This window comes from Ctenopharyngodon idella, chromosome 10 (genome assembly GCF_019924925.1).
Source record: "Ctenopharyngodon idella isolate HZGC_01 chromosome 10, HZGC01, whole genome shotgun sequence".
Classification (NCBI taxonomy): domain Eukaryota; kingdom Metazoa; phylum Chordata; class Actinopteri; order Cypriniformes; family Xenocyprididae; genus Ctenopharyngodon; species Ctenopharyngodon idella.
In genome coordinates, this window is record NC_067229.1 from 35923231 (window position 1) to 35945813 (window position 22583).

Consider the following 22583-nt stretch of genomic DNA (forward strand, 5'->3'; position numbering starts at 1 on the left):
TCACATAAATTCCCACATTCCAACATGAATGCAGTAAAAATAGTGTTTTTTCAGTTCTCTTGCCAATGGCACGGCAGATGTACTTTTGACTTTCTTAGTTGGAGCCCATCTCTCAATACTGAACCAGCCTAATGAAGGATTTCTTGAACCCTCCAGGCATATCACTCATCACCTCACTCCCTATATAAATCACTGTAAAACTACATGCTTACAGTCATGATGACTTTATGTCAGATATATGACTGGAGTCAAAGGCATGCCAACACACTGATATCAGGGACAGCATTCAATTCAATTCAATTCAATTCACATTTATTTGTATAGCGCTTTTCACGATACATATCGTTTCAAAGCAGCTTTACAGAGAATGCATATCAACATTACAATTTGGAGACTGCAGTTAGCTAATAATGTAATAATTTAGGCGATTAACATACAATCACTGTTAGCAATTTAATTGGAGGTAGAAGCAAAGAGCTCCTGGAAAAATGAATTACATATTAACAATAATTAGGATTTATAGAATGTGAATGTGCGTGTTGATCCAGATGTTGCATCTTCTGAAGTCATCGCAGGAGTTGGCGCCGTCTCTTCCAAAGTTTTAGTCATCTGAGGTCTTCTTAAGAATCTTGTTAAACAGAAGGAGGTGCCTCTCAGCTTTATCATTCCCTTCACTGCCGATCTTGTCACCGAGTTACTAATTAAATATAATGTGGTCTTTGTGGTATAATAAGGGATGGGATTTTGTTTATAGTGCAATAGTAGCTTTTATTTATATTTTAGTTTAATTGATCATAATAAATAATATTAGAATAATTAATATTATATTTTATAATACATTTTATTAAAAAAAAAAAAAAGAAAAAAAAAAAGTGAATACTATGTGAAAGTATGTGACTAATTGTTTGTTCGACCAATGGCATGCAGGGGGAGCGTTTTTAGGAAAAACCATCTGAATTCTTTTTCCAGTTCGTCTGGTAATGAACTGTCTTATGTATGAGATTATCCAAATCAGTTTTGATTCTGGCCTGTATCTTCTAGTAGTGTGTAGTTATCCAAGCAAGTTTTCCCTCATCTTTCCAAACATAAGAAATCATGTTCTCTATCCCCATGCAAGACCACATATGGAGACTAATAGAACTCATATGTGAACCTGCAAGTTCAGCCACAATACACATGACTTTCTCTATGGCAGACCAGATGTGTGGAGAAAGAAATGGCCTTTGCTATTGTCCATGAGTTAAGGCCAGTTGTTGTTGGCTTGCTAAAGACAATGCAAGATCACTGGTCAGTATGACACTTACACAAAGAAATGTTAAAGGAGATGTGCTGAAAGATGGCAATCTAAAGTTACATAGCAATCGCTATTATAAATAATAGCAATGGCAAAAACAATGTATGTTACATATTAAGCAGATTAAAGTCAGATTACTCGGAATTGTTTTTGCAACTAGCTGAAAGGTTTTTATATTTTATTTTATTTTAATGAAAATGTTTCTTTATGGTTTTAGTTTAATTTGGATCGATATTTGGTGTGAATTTAGCAGCTTTTACTTCAGACCATGTGCAAACAATGGAGAGCTGTATGGTGAGAGTGTATATACATCTGAAACAACTTGTTAGTCATGTTCATCCTCCCAGTGTTTTTTCAATAAAGTCTGGGGTTTCAGGTTCAGGAGCAAAGCTTGACTTCTTTCAAACATTTAGTCATCCATATGTCTTTGTGTAAAGGCATCTATGCATGCTGCCACATAATCCCTTATATCAAATTTTGTTTCTTTTACTCTGCAGTGTTAGTTTTTGCATTCACTTCATGTCATTTTTTAAATTAATTATCAGAATATGTGGAGAATAAGAATCGGCCATTTCAAAAGTGACTTTGTACAGTACTTGGATACAAATGATTGGTTATGCCTATCAGTAGGTTCATCATTAGCAGTCACCGTCATCAGGATATTTTGAAGAATGTCGGTAACCAAACAGTTGATGGTCCCCATTGACTTTCATAGTATTTGAGGTCCATCAACTGTTCGCTTAACTGTATTCTTCAAAACATCTTATTTGTGTTCAGCAGAAGAAAGAAATTCATACAGGTTTGGAACAACTTGAGGGTGAGTAAATGATGACAATTTTCATTTTTGGCAAACTATCCCTTTAATATGATTCATAAAACAATAGTTGCATCACAGATTAAAAAAATGAATAGATGGGTTACAATTTTTGGAGGTAAACAGTAAAATCACAAGTGGAGTTGTTTTAAGCAGAAATTGTTTTATTTATTTATTTTTTTTAGCTCCATTGAGGCTTATTTCAATGTAAAGATTTGTCTATTAAATTTTTTTTTACATGAATAAATTCATAAAAATGAACTTCAGCGGGATGATGGAAAGTTACAAGCTGCATAATTTAAGGTAAACAACAGCCAAAGCTATTCTGATCCTGATCAGATAAAAATGCATTCATGTGTCTGAATGCAAGCACCACAAAATATCATGTGCATGACAAGCTCAATGACAAGGCTCATACAGTATATATTCAAAGAAACAATATAAACAGCTGGGAAAAAAATGACCAATGTCTTTCTTTCTAACCACCACCATTTCAAGTACCCCTTATCGGAGTTGAAGTGGGTTTTTGTGTTTGCTACACAGATCCAAGATATTACTGCACTGGTTTGTAATGTGCAATCATTCAATGCTGTTTGTAGTAAAAACGTATTTTCAGGACAAACACACTGTTCTACAACAATGACTTTCACTTAAGCTGGATCTTCGGGTACAGAGAGCCTCCATTCATCTCACTGTCTGGGTCTGGAGTGATGCCTGACCAGTCTCACTCTTCGTCTTAATCCTGTTTTAGTCAACAAACACACACATAAATATATATAAAAAGCTGCCCTACACATCTATGGTTAATTTAATTTCTCTTTACAATATAAAGGTCTATGAATTATGATAAAGTTGGGTTTGAAAATAAATAATTTTAAAAGTATTTTAAATCTTAATCTGTATAAAAAGTGCAACAAAATGACTTCAAGAACACATCAGATGTTAATGAACTGATATGCATACCTTGCGGTTGTCTGACGGCGGCTCGTTTTTTAGAACGTCCCTCTGAGGAAAAAAAAAAAAAACAATTAAACTTTCGGCATCAGATCCTTCTTCATATCAATTGCAACGAGCTGTGAAGCCACTAACCCTTGATGATTCTGGTGATTCTCTCTGTTTCTGATTCAAAGAGTTCTGGATTGTCCTTCAAAGATACAATCTTTGAGAAATCTGGTCCTAAAAGAGGCATAACATTAAATTCAGTAAATATTCAAATATATAATATTAAATCAGATATTATCAAATATTATGTTTTTTATAATTATTGTTTTTAATATTAGAATTAACTACACTCTATATAGAACTATATAGAAACTTAAAGAACCTTTTCGCGCTTCTCAATATGGAATCATTTTATGGATTTGGTTTTAATTAATTTTGTATTTTAATTAAATTTTATGAATTAAACAGCTCGTAAACATACTTTATTACTAGACAAAGTGAAATAACCCATTAAACAAGAAAGTATTATGCAATCATTTGAGACATTTCTCCTTATATTGAACTTTTCTGGCATAAAGTGTTCTTTAAAATTGAGTCAAGAACTGTAGAGTTATATATTAAATTTTTTCTCAGATCGTAAAGTAATTGAAACTGATATTAAAATTCTGGCTGACAGTAATAAGCCAATAATTGCCATGTTTTAACTGACAATCCAATTTTTTCTTTTTAAAACATAATTTTAAACATCACAGCTGAATTTAGGCATCAAAACATTATAATGTACACAATATAAAAATTTACATTTTGAGATTTGATAAAGTGTTAATTCATTAGTGTTTTTAAAGACTGTAAAAGCAGGGAAAATTAGTATGCATAATTACATATCCAACATTGACTGACCAATTAATTAAAACAACAAAAATCTGTATATCAGAAGTGTAAAATCATATTTTACCTTCAATGATCTGCGGTTCTGGTTTAATTACTCTAGTAATAGTGGTTTCCCCTGGTGCACCTTTGAGCACAAAAAGATGAACATTCGATTTGGTTCATAATTTTAAACACTAAGCAGGGCTTGACATTAACTTTTTTGCTCACCAGCCACTGTCGCTAGTGGTTTTCCAAAGTTACTAGCCACTCAGCATTTTCACTGCCCACAATTTTGACATCGATACCATGGGTAACAAAAAACTGCCATATAGATATTTTTAATATTATCTCATTTGGCAGCAGACATATTAGGCTGCTGTCACTTTAAGACCTGACACACAGATCCATTATACTGTTACACATGCGTTTTCTTTCTCAACTGTTTACGTTCACTTAAAACGTAACTCAGTATCGATGCGTATCAAAAAAAATCTATATTTTTGACAACACTACATTGCACTTAGTTTATTATTTCAGACGCCTTTTTAAAAGACAACAATTGAAAAATGTATATATTATAAATAAAATCAAACTGCCAAAGTGGCTAGTAAGATTGACTGCGTTACACGCCATTGCTGAAATCCACCCGCATTTGGCAGGTTGGCGGGTGTTAATGTCAAGCCCTGTGTATTGATGTATTACATCTCACCTTCAGACTCTTTCTTGATTACTCTGGTAAAGGTGGTGATCCCTGGTCCACCTTTGAGAACAAGGATACATGAGAACAATGGATGAACAAACTTCTGGGTAAAAGTGAAAACAACCCTTAGCCAAATCAGTGAGTAATAGTCAATAATCAAACCCTTAATCTCACTTTAACTGTACTGCATGAAGGTTCTGGAGTAATACCGATTCTTTCTTTTAGCTAAATCATCAGTGCGATCTTGCCAAAAATGAATCAAAACCATAGGGTAGGAACTTAAATCAAAAACATCTGGAGTAGAGCCATGTGTGTGAGCCATGGGAAAACCAACAGGGCTTTATTTTGTTACGTAACTAGGGATTGTAATCCATGGGCATAAAATTAGACAGACAAACAAACATTAAACATTACTAAACAAGAATGAATCACTGAGTTCACAGCTGCTCTCAATAAAAACGTCAGGCTCTTTAGGAAGCTACAAAAGAATTTTACAGATCCCAAGCCTTTCTAAATCATAAATCAAATTAATGTTTGGATCAATGGCCTAAAAAAAAAACAATACTGGAAAGAACATGATCACTACATATGCCAAGGATTATGGGCAAAAGTGTTTGGCAGCAGAGAAAGATATATCTGATCTGAAGATTCAAGAACGGTCTCTTGGTTCAAGTGTAAATGGCTCACTGATTCAATGTCAATGAGTTTAATTTGTTCAAAACACAGTATTGACCTTTAAATATACAAGTACCAAATTGTATCCAGGTCAGTGCTGTTATTGTTGACTAAAATTCAAACTAATAAAAATCATTTTCGTTAACTGATATAAATCTGAAATAAAATAAACTATAAATATTAGATGAAAAGTTTAAACTTAAAAAATATGAAATGTTGACTTGACAACTATCTAAAATAAAATAAATTACTAAAACTGAAATAAAAATGATCTAAAGCTAAAAAACAAGGGCAAAGGCACAAAAGCTAATTCAACAAATTTAAAAAAAATAAAAAAATAAAAATACTTTAATAGAACAAATAATATTAATATAGAACTATGATGATGTTTATGAAAAAAAGAGTATATAATGCAGTTAATAACAGATAAAGGGGTTACTTTTATCATTTCAGCAACATTGTGGCCTGGATATAGGCTCTTTTTTAAAAAAATGTAAACTATAACTCAACGAAGACTCTCTTAGACCAACCTCCCTGAGTGATTGTGTCAGTGATTTGTCTGATGTCTTCATCCTGGAAGATATGTACGTCACCACGCTGAAACTTCTCCTTGGTTATATCTACAACATATAAAGTGATAAGATTTGACATAGCTGTGCCACAAAAATCCTTTCAATGTATCAGACAGGATAAAAAAAAACAACTCTGTTTATAGCCATTCTGAACCAAAGTGAAATGTTAAAGTAAGAGTAACTTTTCTATTTTCTTTTGAGAACAGACTTATGCTGAATATGCAGAATATGCTGAGTATCTCTATCTAATCCAGTTCTTACTGTACTAGATTTAATTTCTCAAATGTTAAATAAAACCAACTGAACATTTTAACTCTTAACAACTTGGCCAAATAGTAATGTTGAACTATCCAACCTAATAAAGCTGTTAAAATGAATGACCTTCACTCTCGATTTCTCCCTCAGCATCAATTTCACCATCAGATGAGGCACTGTGAGCTGAGCAAAAAGAATGGAGGCAAAAAAATGTTACAAGAAATAGTGTTTTTTATAAATTAACGTTGATACTTAATTTTATGTTTGGACATACTTTCAATGACCCTTGTGACTTTTGTAACAGATGGCTTTCCTTTAACCACTCTGGTAACTTTGGTTATGTTTGGTTCTCCTTCAAGCACTCCAGTAACTTTGGTGACAACTGGCTCTCCAACCACTCTTGTAACTTTGGTGATGCTTGGTTCTCCTTCAATCTCTCGTGTACCTTTGGTGACACTTGTCTCTCCAATCACTCGTGTAACTTTGGTGATGCTTGGTTCTCCTTCAATCACTCGTGTAAATTTAATGGGTTCACGCTCAATGACCCTAGTGACCTTGAACTCAGGACCTGTGGAAAAGGTACAGATCCTGTCAGGTGTCATGTCAAATCATAGTGGCCATGATATTTTCAACAATGTTCTCGGTACTTGTAAAAAACAAATTATTCAGAAAGTTAAATGTTAAAGTTAGGTTTGCTTCCAATTGCAGCAAACTTCATATGAAATCAATTCGAGCATTGTGCCAAAGTGATATAAATCACAAGTAAATGATCAAAGATGAGACTGGGAGTCTAAGCCAATCTTTAATAGTTACTGGCGCTGTCAGAGCTGTTAATGAACACCAGGTTGGCCTTTCTCTCTAGACACTGCAACGGGAGTCACGTTTCATGCTACTGCTGAATTCATAAAACATAGATTAGTATATTCTGCCAAAGATGAGATAAGACATTGTGAACATGTGGCTGCGGATCAGGATCGTGTCTTTTTTTTAATGCAGGTTCAGCATAAATGATAATTTGGGTTTTATGATGGAACTCAAACACAGTTTGCACTGACTGTATATAAGAAACTGTAAAAAATAAAACACTAAATTACACACACACACACACACACACACACACACACACACACACACACTTGTATATGTGGTGTATGGGGACTCTCTATAGACATGGTTTTTATACTGTACAAACTGTATATTCTATCCCCCTACACTACCCCTACCCCTAAACCTACCCATCACAGGAAACTGTCTGCATTTTTTGAATTTCAAAAAAAAAAAACACAGTTTAGTATGTTTTTAAAGCCATTTGGTTTACGAGGACACAGGAAGTGTCCTCATAAACCATGTTTACATTGTAATACCCATGTCATTATACACATTTGTACACACACACACACACACACACACACACACACACACACACACACACACACACACACACACACACTCTCTATATACAGTACAGTTTAATATCAGTAACATTTTACATGTTTCAGTAATCAGTAAAAACCGTAATAATATGAAATATTGTTACAATTTAAAATGACTGTTTTCTATTTCAGTATATTTTAAAATGTAATTTATTCCTGTAATGGCAAAGCTGAATTTTCAGCATTGTTATTCTAGTCTTCAGTGTCACATGGTCCTTCAGAAATCATTCTAATATGCTTATTATTATCAATGTTGAAAACAGTTGTGCTGCTTAATATTTTTATGGAAACACTTTTTTAGGATTTTTGATGAACAGAAAGTTAAAAAACAGCATTTATTTTAAATTTATATATATGGTGTAACATTTCATTATTATTATCATGATCAATTTAATGTGCCCTTGCTTAATGAAAGTATTAATTTAAAAAAATAAATAAATAAAATCTTACTGTTATGGTTCACAGGTCACAATCAACATTTAATCAACAGTTAAACCATTTACTTTGTCATTATAAAGGTTTCATTGTACTCTGTGTGGTATTAGAGACTCATTGGAATCATGACACACGCACAAATTGATAAATGAATGACACATGTGAATGTTACACTGTAACATCGGCTTATTAAATTAAGCTGTACAAAGACTCCAAATGACTTGACTTTCATGAGGCCCATCTGTATTTCATTTATAACTAACTTTGTCATTAAAAGATCTTTCATGGAAAAAGTTTGTCCATCGTTTACCAATAAATAAGAGTCCCGCTATGGGATTCGGTCTCACAAAGGAAATTCCAGATAAAAGGCTTTAGAATTTTATATATATAAATATATATGTATTAGTTAAGCCAATGTTGGGCTGTTTTGACAATTACAGACATTAGCTTTACAAAATTGTGGGACTTTTTTTTTTTTTTTTTTCAAGAAGAAAGGTAGCCAGTCACTGACCACTATAGTTTGAGATCCAAAGCTCTGCTCTCTAGGTCGTAACTCTCGCAAACACTGCCAGTACCTAAGCTTTAATCAGTTTTTACCTTCACAAATACACATTTTAAGCCAAGTTTCCAATTGCATCAATGCACATAAATTCCATTTAAAATTTTCTGAGATTCGACATTAACTCCTACTCAACAGGTAGTTCTCCTGCCATGGTCTGAGGCGAAATCCTCTCCCTCTCTGTCTCTAATGGCTCTTTATCTGCTCTATCTGTCCAGAGACTGCCAGAGGAGATGCCAGTGTTGGTTCCAGCCAACAAAACAACATGTGCTCGCTGTCCTCTGGGGCTCTATGATGAATCCGTTTACTCAGAGTTGCAGCTGAGGCAAAGTTTAGGCTTGTTGTTATATTGAATAATGACTGAGTAAATACATAATTGTACAAATACCTAAAAGAGCTTCTGGGAATAATCGGCTGGCAGAGAAGGGCTTGCCCGAGGAGCTCAGTATCACAAATAAAATAAATTAATGCTTATGCATGTAGAAAGTGGGTGAGCGGATAGGAAAAAGTGTTGCCATTTAGTGGTATAAAATAAATAAAATAAAATAAGTGATGTGATAATGTATTACCTCTCTCAATGACATGTGTAGTTATAGTCCTCTCTGCAAGGGGAAACACAATATTCATTCATAGAAAGCATGTCGAATATAACCCATATGTCCTTGATGACGTTATGTTATGTGGAACTTAAGGAGAGAAATGAAACTGAGAGGGATGAAACTCAACTTACTCATGAATGTAAGTGGTATCTCACGATAGGTGAATCCAGATACAAACTATACACAAACCAAACCAAAAAATAAATAAAACCAACTGATAAAAGAGGATTTGTGTTTGTACAGTGATGTACTGGACTGTGATGGATCTGTTATATAATGTGAGTCAGCGTTCAGATATGAAGTGAGTTCTGTTGTACCTTCAGTTGCATGTATTTGATGAGTCTCCTCAGCAGAATCAATATGTCTTCACGGCCAACTGGCAGATCTGTGAAATGCAGTAAAATCCTCTATTAAGCTCTAGGGACTGTGTCTTAGGTCTCAGGAATTGTAGTTATATAAGAGTGGAAAAAACAGGTACATTGAAGATCTATGCAATTGATTTTGCAATTAATTGATTGATAAATGATTGTAAAAGTCCCACCAAAATATTATATCTTAAACATCTCAAAGATATTTGCATATAAACGCATATTCATTGCTGTTTACCTTGAGGATATAATATAGTCTTCACTACATGGATCACTCCATTGGATGCCATAAGATCAAAATCTGGAACCTCCACTGAATTTACATGGATGGAGTTGTTAACCTGAGTAGAAGATGGTGTTAATCATTAAATTACTTTTTGAAAATTACCATTAATTAGATTAGAGGAAAAAAAATATACATATTAAAGTATAACAATATATTTAAAAATCCATAAAATAATATTAATAAATAATAAATAAACGTTGTTCTCCAAGACAAATACAACAGCTGCACATCATTTTAAGAAGTCACTTTCTCGTATTGGCTCTGTTTGTAAGATATCTCTTGACTAAAGTAAATTTACATTTACAGTGCTGATTTCTGTTTTCAGCAAAGGAAATATCTGGACCATAGGAGACCTATTGTTCCAGCTTTTAGAGGGAGTTACGGATGGAGGCGTTTCTGAGATTTGAGATATGTTGATTTTGATTGATGGCAACAAACTGCCTGGATGTTATGACCTTATCGCTGTAGCAAATGCATTAAATTCACAAACAAAAAGCCCCATGCCATAGACCCTTGGCTATACACAAACATACAAAGAAAAAAGTTTATAGTCCTAATTAGGATGAGATGATACATGTTTTTTTATAATCAAGTCAGTTTCATACTCAGTGTTAACCTGCTGGTACGGTTTCCTGTAAAGGATTTACATGAATGGTCTGGATTTGGTTCATGGAATTTTTGAGAACAGACACAGGAAATTTGTCCTCCATCTAATTGCATTGTCTGATGATAATCGCATGTCAGGTCCTTCCTCTCTTGTGCTATAAAAACATTAGTATTGGCTCAAATTTAAAAGTCACACTTTTGGAGTCAAACAGTTTTATTATGGAGTGTGCAAAAGCCTTTAAACATTAATCATGTAACTGGAAAAGCTAATTATAGGACATTTTTATCATAATCAATGTTGGGAAAACACTGACATTTGAGGAAATCTCTGTGTTTTCACTAATTACAGTGTTTAATCAGATAGATTTGGTTTATTATTCACTAAAAACCACGACCGATAGAGATCCTATCAATGTACTTACCGAAAGCACTTGAAGGTTGTTGCCCTGTATGGTCTTGAGAAGATTAGTCACTCCACCCTCCAGTCCTCCATTAATAAAGATGCCATTACTAAAATGGTAGAGCAGGATTGCCCTGAGGGCGTTGATGTCACCTGAATAAGAGAATAGTCACTGGTCACCTGTGAGGTAATAGACCAAGCAAAAGTTGGACATATTAGAGGGGAAAAATGGTTTACTTTTTAAAAGAGCGATGTCTTCCTCTGTCAGGGTGCCAAAGGCGGCATCGATAGGAGCAAAGAGTGTGTACGATCCCTCCTGCTTCAGCAGGTCTGTTAGTTTAGCACTCTCCATCAGAGACAGAAAGATTCTGGAACAATTCAGCCAGTTGATGAAGCACTTGTACTTAATATTTTGTAGTTTTTCATTAAAGTCCCCATGTAGTCAATAATTTTATCCCTTAAAACTCATCTTTAATCACCAAAATGACATATTTAAATGTTTTTTCCTGTGCAAAAAATTCTTCATGCCTTAAAATAGCTTAAATGTAACTCTACACCCTTGCTTAATTTAGTATACGTGGATCTATGAATATGCTAATTAGCCCCGCCTCCACTCACTCACACAAGCTCAATGATCCACTCAGTCAACTTACTGAGGTAAACGCTGCACAATGGTATCACTTTTTACACATAACGGTAATTAATATGATTAGCCTTTTGCTTGACTGTTATCAAACAGCTAATAATGTGTTGCTAATGTTACACGACCCCCTTGCTTTACAGTGTTCATAGTTAATGATATGCCGGAACATTGACGCGATTGGTTACAAGGTAGTTTGTGACGTAAAAAACACTAGCGATTTCAAACCGCGTTTTTTAAACTGTCTTTAAATCACTGCAGTTTTAAAGACAAAATACTCAGCAATGGTGTTGACTTATGAATTTTCACATTGTTTGTCTTAAAGTATATTAAAAACACCACATAGACATATACCACACAGGGGGACTTTAATTATTACTGTAAATATATATAATCATTTCACATGATGACAATCTCACTTGAATCGTCCGTCTTTCAAGAGCAGCTCATAGATGGTTGACTGGGGCGGCTGGATCAGGGACCTCATGAGATGAAGGACTCCGTTACTTCCTTCTCTGCTACCTCTGACCATACATGCATTCTCAATACACACAGCCTAATACACACACATGTTGAGGAGAATTAAATGATAGTTGAGCTTTGGACATTTTACAGAGTATTGAGAAACAATATAGTTAGACAAGGAGAATTTTTTATTCTACAGACTTACCTGAAGCAAATATACAAGTGTATCAAACTTAACTGCCAAAGACCAGAGCAATAAAGCATTTAAAAAATGGTTGTTTTCACTCATTTAGTTTACACAGTAATTGTTTGCAGGTCCTCAATCTTTCTCTAAGACTCTTTCTCTTAGACAAAAATATTATGAGTCTTTGTCTCTCACCGTGCGATAAATAAAGACTCTGAGCAACTTTCCTCCAAGGGTCTCGAGCAGCTGGCCGCTGTAGAGTTCATTCAGAGAGACCTTGAATTTCAGGATGTGGTTTTCCAGAATAATCTTCAGGAGACGCTGGTCCATGGACATTACCTCATCTGCATGGCAGGTGATGAGGAGACACTTGAAGTTATTTTGACATTTTAACCAGGACTGCGTGTCATTCAGAAGTGTAACTATATTAAATACAAACTGAATATATCTGCAGAAACTTCCTGTATCATGAGTCATGCGGCCAACTCACCAGAAAAGGCTTGATTCAGTGGGGCGAGAAGAGTATACTCAGTCTCAGGCTGCATGGCTGCAGAGAGGCCGAGCTCAGACACCAAGTCACCAAACGTGCTCTGAGATTTGCCCACAAGCTCCATCACCTGCTTGGCTGCAAGACATACAAAAGATACACACTATTCATAACTTCAGATTGAGATTTAGATGTTATATTAGTGTCAATAAAGTTGTATATTTTAATATCTGCTAATATATGATATGTGGGTGTGATTTATTTGGGTGAGCTATCCCTTTAAGATCAAATAATGTCATGTTGAACCCAGTGGGCATGTACAGAGTCTCACCCGAGTCAGGCATGAGCACCTGGTCGATCAAATGAATGACCCCATTGGTGGTGACAATGTCCTTCTTCAGCACCATCTTGATACCATTGACTGTAAGGCTCTCACCATCACATCCAATCTCAATATTACTGCCCTCAAGAGTCCCATAGATTGAGCCCGCCATAATGGCCTCAGAGCACTGCACTGAGTTCAGGAGGTGGTACTTCAACAGGGCTTGGAAAAATAACCAGGACAAGAGAGATTAAGAAAGGTTAAGTGACAGATTGAAAGATAAACAGTGTGGTGATCTAAACTGTTGAAATGAGGCTATAGATCAGACCTATAGACCTTCAGGCTATAGATCTCCAAAGACAGTTAAAAACACAGAAGCTCATGTAGACTACTGGGGCATCCGCCCAGTTCTTCCTGTGCGGGGGCAATCTGGTGGATAGTTGAGACTCTTACATCAACTGTGATCTGTGTTATCACTTTCCCAGCAGCTGAGCTTATTTCCTGAATCTGTTTAAGCTGTACATATATGTGCATTTTGACAACTTTAAGTGCTTCGCCCAACCAAAATTTAAATAAAAACCACCTTCATAAGACAATTTGGCCCTATTCAAAATGGCCTTTTCTGAATTTACACTTAGCAACATGGGCTACTGGGTAGTCTGCTGTGGAGTCAACGTCAATGTGCAAGGGTGGCCTCAAAGGGAAAAAATGGGACACTTTAGAGCAGTGGTTTACATTTCCACTTGACGGCTTCAGCACACTTTCAAGGGGGCTGCAAGATGATTCAAATTATTTTTAAAAAAAGACAAAGCAAACTTTAAAATAAGCTAAAAAAGCTAAAAAAGAAAGATCTTAACTGGATTTATATTTTAACTCTTAGTCTCTGTAAACAAAAAAGTGGACATCATGTACACATGCAAGCAAAGTCCACAAGACCGCAAGTCCACATCAAGTGAGCCATTTGGACAGGGCCAAAGATCCTGTAAGAGCCAGAAGTGATGTAATGCTGACATTATACTGTACATCTGTGTGGTCCTACTAGCCTTAAATGAGTCATGCTAAACAAATCTAATTTAAGTAGACAAAATACACAAGCAATCTGTTTATATATATATATATATATATATATATATATATATGTCTATACGTTATTTTCTTATAACGCTTTTTCTTTAAATGTTAATCTAATCTAAAAAGGTCACATAGATTAGATTAGTTGTAAAGAGACCCTCTTCTTAGCCAATATTTGCTGCCTTTTCTTTGTGAAACTGTGTCATGGGGAAAACAGACACACTTTTGTCTGTTACAACACTTATAATTGTCTCACCACAAAATACCTAATCTTTTTCATCAGAATCCGATGAAGTATTATTCAGCATCTAAGCATTTCCCATCCTGTTAGAGGTCTTGACCAAACTTGATTTTGGATCCCATTGTGGCTGCGGTCAGATCTGCTGTTTGCCCGCCGTCTGAGAATGTGGCACTGCTTGGATTGGACTGCATTTGTGGAGTTTACTTAAAACATGAGGCTGCTAGTCTTTCAAATCTTTGAAGGTGATTTTTCATCCTGTGCATGTTTTGTATGCACATACACTGCCGTTCAAAAGTTTGGGGTCGGTAAGATTTTTGAATGTCTTTGAGAAGTCTCTTCTGCTCACCACCAAGGCTGCTTTTATTTGATTTCAGGTTTATTTGATGAATAGAAAGTTAGAAAGAACAGCATTTATTATTTGTAAAAGTCTTTACTGTAACTTTTGATCAATTTAATGCTGAATAAAAGTATTAAATTCTTTCAAAAAGAAAATCTTACTGACCCTAAACATTTAAAAGAAAGTGTATGTTGTGATGAAGACTTTAAAACCAAAGTAGCAGTATTACTGCTAGTATTACTACTAGCTTTGTAATGCAACCCCCTGAAACCCCTTGAAAACAAAAATAAATTGTTTACCTTGAAGTACAGTAGTGTCACTCATAAGTCTCTCAAGGGTGTTGCTGTCTAGTTTATCAAATGCCTCGTTGGTCGGAGCAAAAAGTGTGTAGTGTCCGGGCTCACCCAGCTGGGCCAGGAGTCCCGAATTCCCAGCAGCTGTCTATAAAAGATGTCAAACAAAATGTTAGTGAGAAATATTTTTCATCTGTAATGGTTTCTATAAGAAATTTAGCAAGCCTCCAAGGAGTTTTGGTCATACAGTATTCATTTACAAAACCACAGTCATAACACCACATACGTTCAGCGTAGACAGTTCATCATCGTTTTCGATCACGTCCTTTATCGTTTGGCTTACGACGCTGATGACCCGATCAATGACATGCACAACTCCATTAGTGGCCACCTGGTTGCCGTGAATGATCCGGGCACAGTTCACAGTGACAACCTGAAATCATTGAAACAGATCAGTTTAGTGACTTTAAACTGAAGTGAAATGATTAGTTCAACCAAAAATGAAAATTCTGTCATCATAAACATCTTACTCATGTCGCCCCAAACCTGTACGACTTTATTTCTTTTTTGGAAGACAAAAGAAAATTTTCTTTTTTTTTTTTCTTTTTTTTTTGTCCACTCAGTGAAAGTCAGTGGGGTCCAATCAATGTTGTTTTGGCACTGACTTGCATTATATGCAAAAAAATTGTTGAAACCTTATTCTTCAAAAAAAAAAAAGCAAGCTGACATTAAGTACAATGTATATCTTTTATTTCGAATATATACAAATGTCATTTATATATTTCAGTTTGTCAAGAGATTTAAAGCACAGTTTTTGAAGAGTGCGCATGTGCGTACGTGCTCTAGTACGTAAGAACAAGCATTTGATTTAATCTGGAAATAAAGCAAAATAACTGAGGAAAATGAGAATTAGTTCTCTAATGCCATGTCCGTAATTTATAGCAGAAAATCTAGCATTAATTCGATCTCAAACGGATTAATTTAAAGAAGTTATTACTCACCACCTGCGTGACGTCAGTCACCAACGTGGCTGAACGACAGGTTTGCGACAATATGGTTTCGGGAAACAGTCGTGATTAGCTAATTGATTTGTTCAACGATGCATCGTAGTATGGTAGTTCAGCAGCGAGTTACACGCGCCCCAGGTTTGAAACGACACGAGGATGACTAGGCCTATATGATGGCAGGATCTTTAAAGTGCATTTCATAACAATTTAGCAATTACGAATAGCATTTTTTTTTAAAGCAGAAATAAAAAATGAAATAAATAAGCTTAAAAAATTAGAAATAAGCCAGGATTAGGTCTTAGTTCAATTAGGCCATTTAAGTATCTTTTATAAACGTTCACTAGAAAAACACATTACTGGTGCGCATCTTGAGACAAAACAATGGCACTGACATATTTTAAGATACATCAGTACAAGTTACTTTCAGCTAAAACAGCACAAACATGCATTTTAGTCTAGGACTAGCTCAAGCCTTGTCTGTGAAACTGGGGGAAATAATACTAAAAAAGCATATACACACAGTGAATTTGAAGAAAAGAGAAACGTACTCCATTCGAGTAGTGATTGATATAGAGGCCTTGTTTGTTATACATGGACTCCAGGGTCATATCATTCTTCAGGTCCTTAGTGAGAAGACGTTTGTTGACCATGTGATAGTGGAGTGCATTGTAAAGCTCAAGGTTTCCACTGTTGACCACGGCAGCTTTCGCTACCTGCAAATATACAGAAATGACGGTAAAATGTAAGAGCTTTGCACTGGGGAAAAAGTTGACAGCATGACGACATATCTTCAATTTATTATTTTTTAATAAGTTCCATTCAGTGCTCCAAGTATGCTTAACACATCACTGATTTAAACATAGCATGCAAATACTGCGGTTCAAATGAAGTAGAACATGGCCTGGAATACGACTCACAGAATCTAAATCTTCCCAGGCATCGTCACTGGGTGCAAACATTGTGTAAGATCCTGCTCCCTCGATTTCTTCCCTCAGTTTGGATTGGTCCGCGTATCGCTGGGTGATCTTGGCTTTCACCAGATCCAGGGTGCCGTAAACACTGTCAATAGGGGCCACTGAGTGGTGGAGTGAAATTTACAGGAAATAAGCATAAAGAGTCTCATGCACAGTTTCTATTAAATAAAGAGATTCAATATAGAGTTACAATACAGCACATAATCCAAAGTCAGATGATGTGAACCTCGAGTCTACATTCAACACAAGATGTGGCTCATTAATCTCATGTATAAGTACAGCCAGCTGGGTCTAGTTTTTGTTTAGAGAACAAAAACTAATGTTCTCCTCTACTGAACTCCTAGCCAATGAATAACCTGATATTTAATCTAAGCATGACCTTAAACTGAAGTCAAATGTATTATAATTGTTGGCATAATCCAATATACCAATAAAATTAACCATATGTGAATGTTAAGTTATTTGTGTTACAGACATGACTGACACCTTAAATCGTGCTACTTGGACTTAGCAATCATATAGCAACATGCTAACAACCACTAAGACCAGCAACCTCATAAGAAGATATAAAATATGTAATATTCATATTGATGGAAAGAATGAATACAGACCTGCAGGGCATCCACGCTTCCCGTCTAACTTCATATAACCTGGGCAGCACTCATATAATATCATCCTGCATAGAATAAAGAAAAAGAGTCAAATTATAGAAACCGTATCATAAACTTCATATTCAACTGATGTTGAGATTATATATTTTTAGTATAGCATTTTAAAGTATTTTATTCTCGACCTAATTTATTCCTTTGTTATAAAATGGAAGAATTGACATTTTGTTTTTATTCGTTCCAGAAAATTCACATGATAAATTATTTTAGCATGTCTTGTTAATTTTTAAATGTACACAGATGTGTCTTTTTCATATAAAACATGTTTGTTTAACCATCTGGACTTTTATCTGGATTTTTGCAGTTTTTAAAAATCAAAATGCGTCACAAACTGCTGAACTTAATATTCATCGTTATCTGAACTTAATATCCATCATTACCTATCAAGACAGATTCTATTCAAAGACAAAACAATCAATATATTACAGCTATATAACTTCTCCTCAGAATACTTATATGTTCTGTGACAGTAGGTTCCACAGTATTATCTCATCTGCAAATCCTCAAAAATTTTGACAACATAAGAGGGCAAAACCTGAGCCAGGCCTGACAGAGAAAGCATGAAACATGTGAGGTCACTTGCCTCTGGGCTGTTTTGACAGCACGATGATTGATGTTTATTTTTTACAGTAACTTCAACTGGTATCTCTATCTGGCATGCAGTGTGGAAAAATGTGCAGTGTCCCAGTGGTTTATTGAACACATCATGAGCGTACAGGTTGATATGCGCTCTCAGAGGAAATTTTATCGCTCAGGGGTGGCTCAGGTAGTCTCAGTTACATTTTATTCAAGTATCAACTTTGTTTTAGATGCTTTTCAATAAATTACTTGGGGAATTCACAATTTGATACAAATTTAAACAGTAACAGACATATATTGTTATCCCAGCTAACAATAATATGTTCTAAGAAGGTTATAAAAACATTATTTCAAAACGTTTGGTTATGAAAACTTTAACGGAACATTTAGTTTCTTCATTTTGCATACAAACTTTTGAATGTTCTCTGAATGTTCTGAAAGAAGTAAAAACGTTCTGAGAACGTTCCCTGTTAGCTGGGATGTATGTGATAGACCAGATAATGAAAGCTCTTTTTCAAGTACAAATTCCTAATTTCTAATTGAAATCTTTTAATGCCAGACTTTTTATTTTGGCAAATTTGAGCACAGTAGAGATCTTTTCTGAAACTCAAGAGGAGACACATTTGCCACATTTAGAGTGTTTTCCTTATTAAAAATTTCAAAAATTTCTCAATTTGCTTTTTGTTCACTCTCAATGATGTTTAATCAACTGCAATATTAAAGTGAACATTTCAAAAAACACTACCAAAACTATAGTATGTGGGAAAAAGCTGATAAAGAAAACAAAATCTCCTTCCCAGGCTAAATATCTTTATTTGTATAAAAGATTTTTTATTTTATTTATATTTACATTTATTTTAAAATCTTTTTAGATGTTTATTAAGAGTAAACACTAATTTGTATCTTGGCCGCTTGCCTAAAAGTTAAAAGGTCTAACTTTCTATTTAAAAAAAAAAGGCAAAGAGGCTTTCTAACAGCTGTCTGCAGATGGTGTGCATGTAATTCTCCCATGACTAATGTCTTTCCTCACTGGTCTTAGCGAGAGATGTGTGGTTTTGAGAATTATCGTGCCATGTAGCCCTGCTGTTTGTCAGATATGGTTGAAACCACGCACCTGACACTGCACAGATTAAATTGCTCTTTTTCTCTTTTTTTATCATCATGATAGCGTCTAGAGGCGCAGACGTTGCAGCTGTGGTGGAGTTCATCCACTGACACTGAACAATGTTCCCAGTGTCGGTGAAGGAAGGAAAAAGGAAGCCAGCGGGACCCCTGAGAGAGGCCTGACTCAAACTTTCCCCTAAGCGGCCAGAGGAGAGACAGCAAGCTGGGCAGCTCCAGGCCTACTGCTGCCCAGAGTTTAGTCAGGGGGAACTGGGGTGAGACGCCAGCCAGGAAGACTTTTTTTGTGCTTTTATTATTTACCTCCCAGTAGACACATTCAAAATTGCTTTCATATGTTTTGTACAGTGACCAGAGAGGCTGCAGGCATACTGTATATGCTGGAGGAAATCCAAGAGTAAAACAACACTGCAGGTGAGAAAAAGAATGACAATTGAATTGAGGTGTACCATAAATCTCACAGGACGCTGATTAACGTACACAGGAGACTCTTTATAATTCTTTATAATTCTCTCTTGAGAAGGTTAAACTGAGGGCAACGGTTATGATATATAATTAAAAGCTTAAACTGGAGCTGAGAATATTTTATTAGCTTTCTCTCTTCCAAAATCAATGTCTAAAGACTACAGGCATGAAGAAGAATCAGTCCTTTAGGTTCCTGGACATGCTGCTGCATGATTAAACACAGCTGTACACAACCCCCCCCCCCCCCCCCCCCCCCCCCCCCCCCCCCCCCCGACACACACACACACACACACACACACACACACACACTTGTACATGTGGTGTACGGGGACTCTCCATAGACTGTATATTCTATCCCCCTACACTACCCCTACCCCTAAACCTACCCATCACAAAAAACTGTCTGCATTTTTGGAATTTAAAAAAAAAAAAAAACACTGTTTAGTATGTTTTTTTAAGCCATTTGGTTTACGAGGACACAGGAAGTATCCTCATAAACCATGTTTACATTGTAATATCCATGTCATTACACATTTGTGTCCTCATAAACCATGTATACAAGAACACACACACACACACACACACACACAACCAACCAAATTTACCAAGACCACACCCATACAAATTGTCCCACACATACAGTGGCCCCAAAAAGTATTTGGACACTTAAGCCACATCAAAAATGTATGAATGTATATATACACACACACACACACACACACACACACATATATATATATATATATATATATATATATATATAGATCCATAAGATCACAAATTAAAAACAGAAATGACAGAAAAAACTGTACAATCAAACACAGACATTTCCTGAGGCCAAAGGTTTTTCTCTGTTCTTTCATGTATTGCAGATCTCTGCCAGTGGAAAGGCTGAGTTGAGCCTGAAAAATTCAGCCTGCCAATTACTAGTCACCACTGTCCCTAAGGCTTCCATCACAGTCTTATAGAGCCCAGAAACATGCTTACATCATCCTCTCAGGGAAGATGTAGTAAATTATTGTGGCATTTGAGGAGAAAACAGAGAGAGAAGCCACTGGAGCAACGATAAATATGTCAAGTCGTAGTCAGAGAACATGAGCTGCGGTTTATCTGCCATAAACAAGTACAGTTAGATGCACTCGGCTGACAAGTGCATCTAACTTCTTTCACCCTGCTGCGAGCTGAGAGAAAGGCTCCAAAGTGTAATATGTTTTTGCATCATAAATCATCTCACTCTAGGGAGTATTTACGGTTTGGACCAGCTTGTTTTGGCAAAAATCCAACTTGTCTTAAATCATTACTAATACAAAAAAACAAACAAAACTGATCTATATGAAGTGTACAAAACAGTTTCAAATGCTTCTGCTTCATTCACTTTCCTTGAACACGCCCTACAGCACCGAACAAGCATAATCAATGTAATCCATCACCATCATGACCCACTTTCACCCTGAGAACCACAGGCGCTTTTTCACAGCGACCTCTGACCTCTGATGAGATCACGGGCAGAAACCTGGCTAAAGTGTCAAGAGTGAAAAGGAATGGATGACTTACGCCGCTTTGCCACAGATGGATTTCTTGTACCAGTTTCTGCATGTGCTGAAGTACTTTTTCTTTGTCCCCATGACCTGCTGTAAAGCACACACATTGGGCCTGGAAAAAAAGAGAGCATGTGTGTTTAAAAAAAAAAACCCTCTGGGGATGGTTGATAACTGCAGACATGACAGACTAACAGGACACAGGGTAATCAGTTAGGCAGGTGATTATATAGAAGTCCTGACAAATTGCTTTAAAGAGCTGACTGAACAAAATAAAAATTGCTTTTTAGTCTATTTGCATTTTAGAAATACATTTATGGTCAATAAATAAAAATAGATTAAAATATTCTGCATTTTTAAATGACTTGTTGATGATACACAGATTCTGTGAAATTTGTATTGAATTTGAATTGTAAAGTAAATACATTTAGTAAAATAAAAATATTTGACATCTAAAACAGAAATATTATATCATAAATATATTTATACTTATAAAAAATAAATAAATGTAACATAATATTTCAGATTCAGTTCTAATTAAGTGCACAATGATGCTTTTTAAACAATAAAACTACTTTTATTTATAAAATATATTATTTAAATGATCGTATGTTAGGTTCATCCTGTATATAACATAAATAAAATATAACCTAATATAAAAATACAGTGGGGGTCTGACACTCCTAGTGAAAATGCTTATTTTGTATTTGTTTTTTTTTTATTTGATACATTTGTTTCCATTACAAATATTATGTAAGTATAATTTGTGTGAAAATCTAACAAAAAAAAAAGAAGGTTTTGGTAGGTATATAACATGGCACAATTCAAAAATTATGATATTTAATTAGTAACTAAGAAACAGTACAAAAACATTTTACGTTTATGTATCATAATGTGTTTTTGTTGTTTTATTTTAAAGGCTTAAATAGCATTTTGAGTCCCAGCATTTCAATGTGGACTTATATATAATTTTAGGTTTTAACAATATTAACAATAGTTATTAATAATATTAACAAAATTAACCATCTTGTTCCTAGTCAGCAAAGGTAAACTTTTAAAACAATCTTACCCTTCTTTCTTAGCCCTGATGCGACTGTGTGTGACTATCTTGTCATAGGCTGAAGAATCCACCTGGTCCAGGGAGGAGAGTGCCAGGATGGCGAAGGTGGCCGTAAACAAAAATATCATACTGGAGAACCCCCTGCAAATCAAACCCACTCAAAAAAAAGCAGAAGGAATGGGAGCGAGCAACAGGGAACGAGCCTTTATATCACCCCTCCCCTTCTCTTTCTGTCTCAAACAATGACAGAGATTAATACAGAGAGAGAATCAACCTGCTTCCTATGGATCCGCCCCCTCCGTGAGAACCCTGTACGCCTAAG

At 35.4% G+C, this 22583-nt stretch overlaps 1 protein-coding gene across 1 annotated transcript; it reads right to left on the reverse strand.

Annotated features, from left to right (window-relative positions):
* Window positions 1-2129: 2129 nt before the first annotated feature.
* Window positions 2130-22491, reverse strand: postna (periostin, osteoblast specific factor a). Its single transcript, XM_051910961.1, has 25 exons — window positions 22271-22491; window positions 21218-21316; window positions 17441-17505; window positions 16773-16930; window positions 16404-16568; window positions 15135-15281; window positions 14855-14996; window positions 12916-13128; window positions 12588-12722; window positions 12293-12441; window positions 11868-12004; window positions 11046-11176; window positions 10831-10961; window positions 9755-9857; window positions 9466-9533; window positions 9280-9325; window positions 9119-9151; window positions 6397-6690; window positions 6249-6305; window positions 5826-5915; window positions 4630-4680; window positions 4006-4065; window positions 3198-3284; window positions 3072-3113; window positions 2130-2850 (listed from the first exon to the last, which is right to left on the reverse strand). Exons 1-25 carry the CDS (start codon window positions 22387-22389, stop codon window positions 2798-2800), a joined length of 2775 nt encoding a protein of 924 aa, XP_051766921.1. The 5' UTR covers window positions 22390-22491; the 3' UTR covers window positions 2130-2797.
* Window positions 22492-22583: the final 92 nt, after the last annotated feature.

Bases quoted from the DNA above. Each gene is read 5' to 3' on its own strand.
- postna (XM_051910961.1), bottom strand. From the start codon at position 22,389: ATGATATTTTTGTTTACGGCCACCTTCGCCATCCTGGCACTCTCCTCC. The intron at 16,569-16,772 runs GTGAGTCGTATT...GTATATTTGCAG, and splicing joins CCTGGGAAGATTTAGATTCT to GTAGCGAAAGCTGCCGTGGT. The intron at 6,306-6,396 runs GTATGTCCAAAC...CTTTTTGCTCAG, and splicing joins AGTCACAAGGGTCATTGAAA to CTCACAGTGCCTCATCTGAT.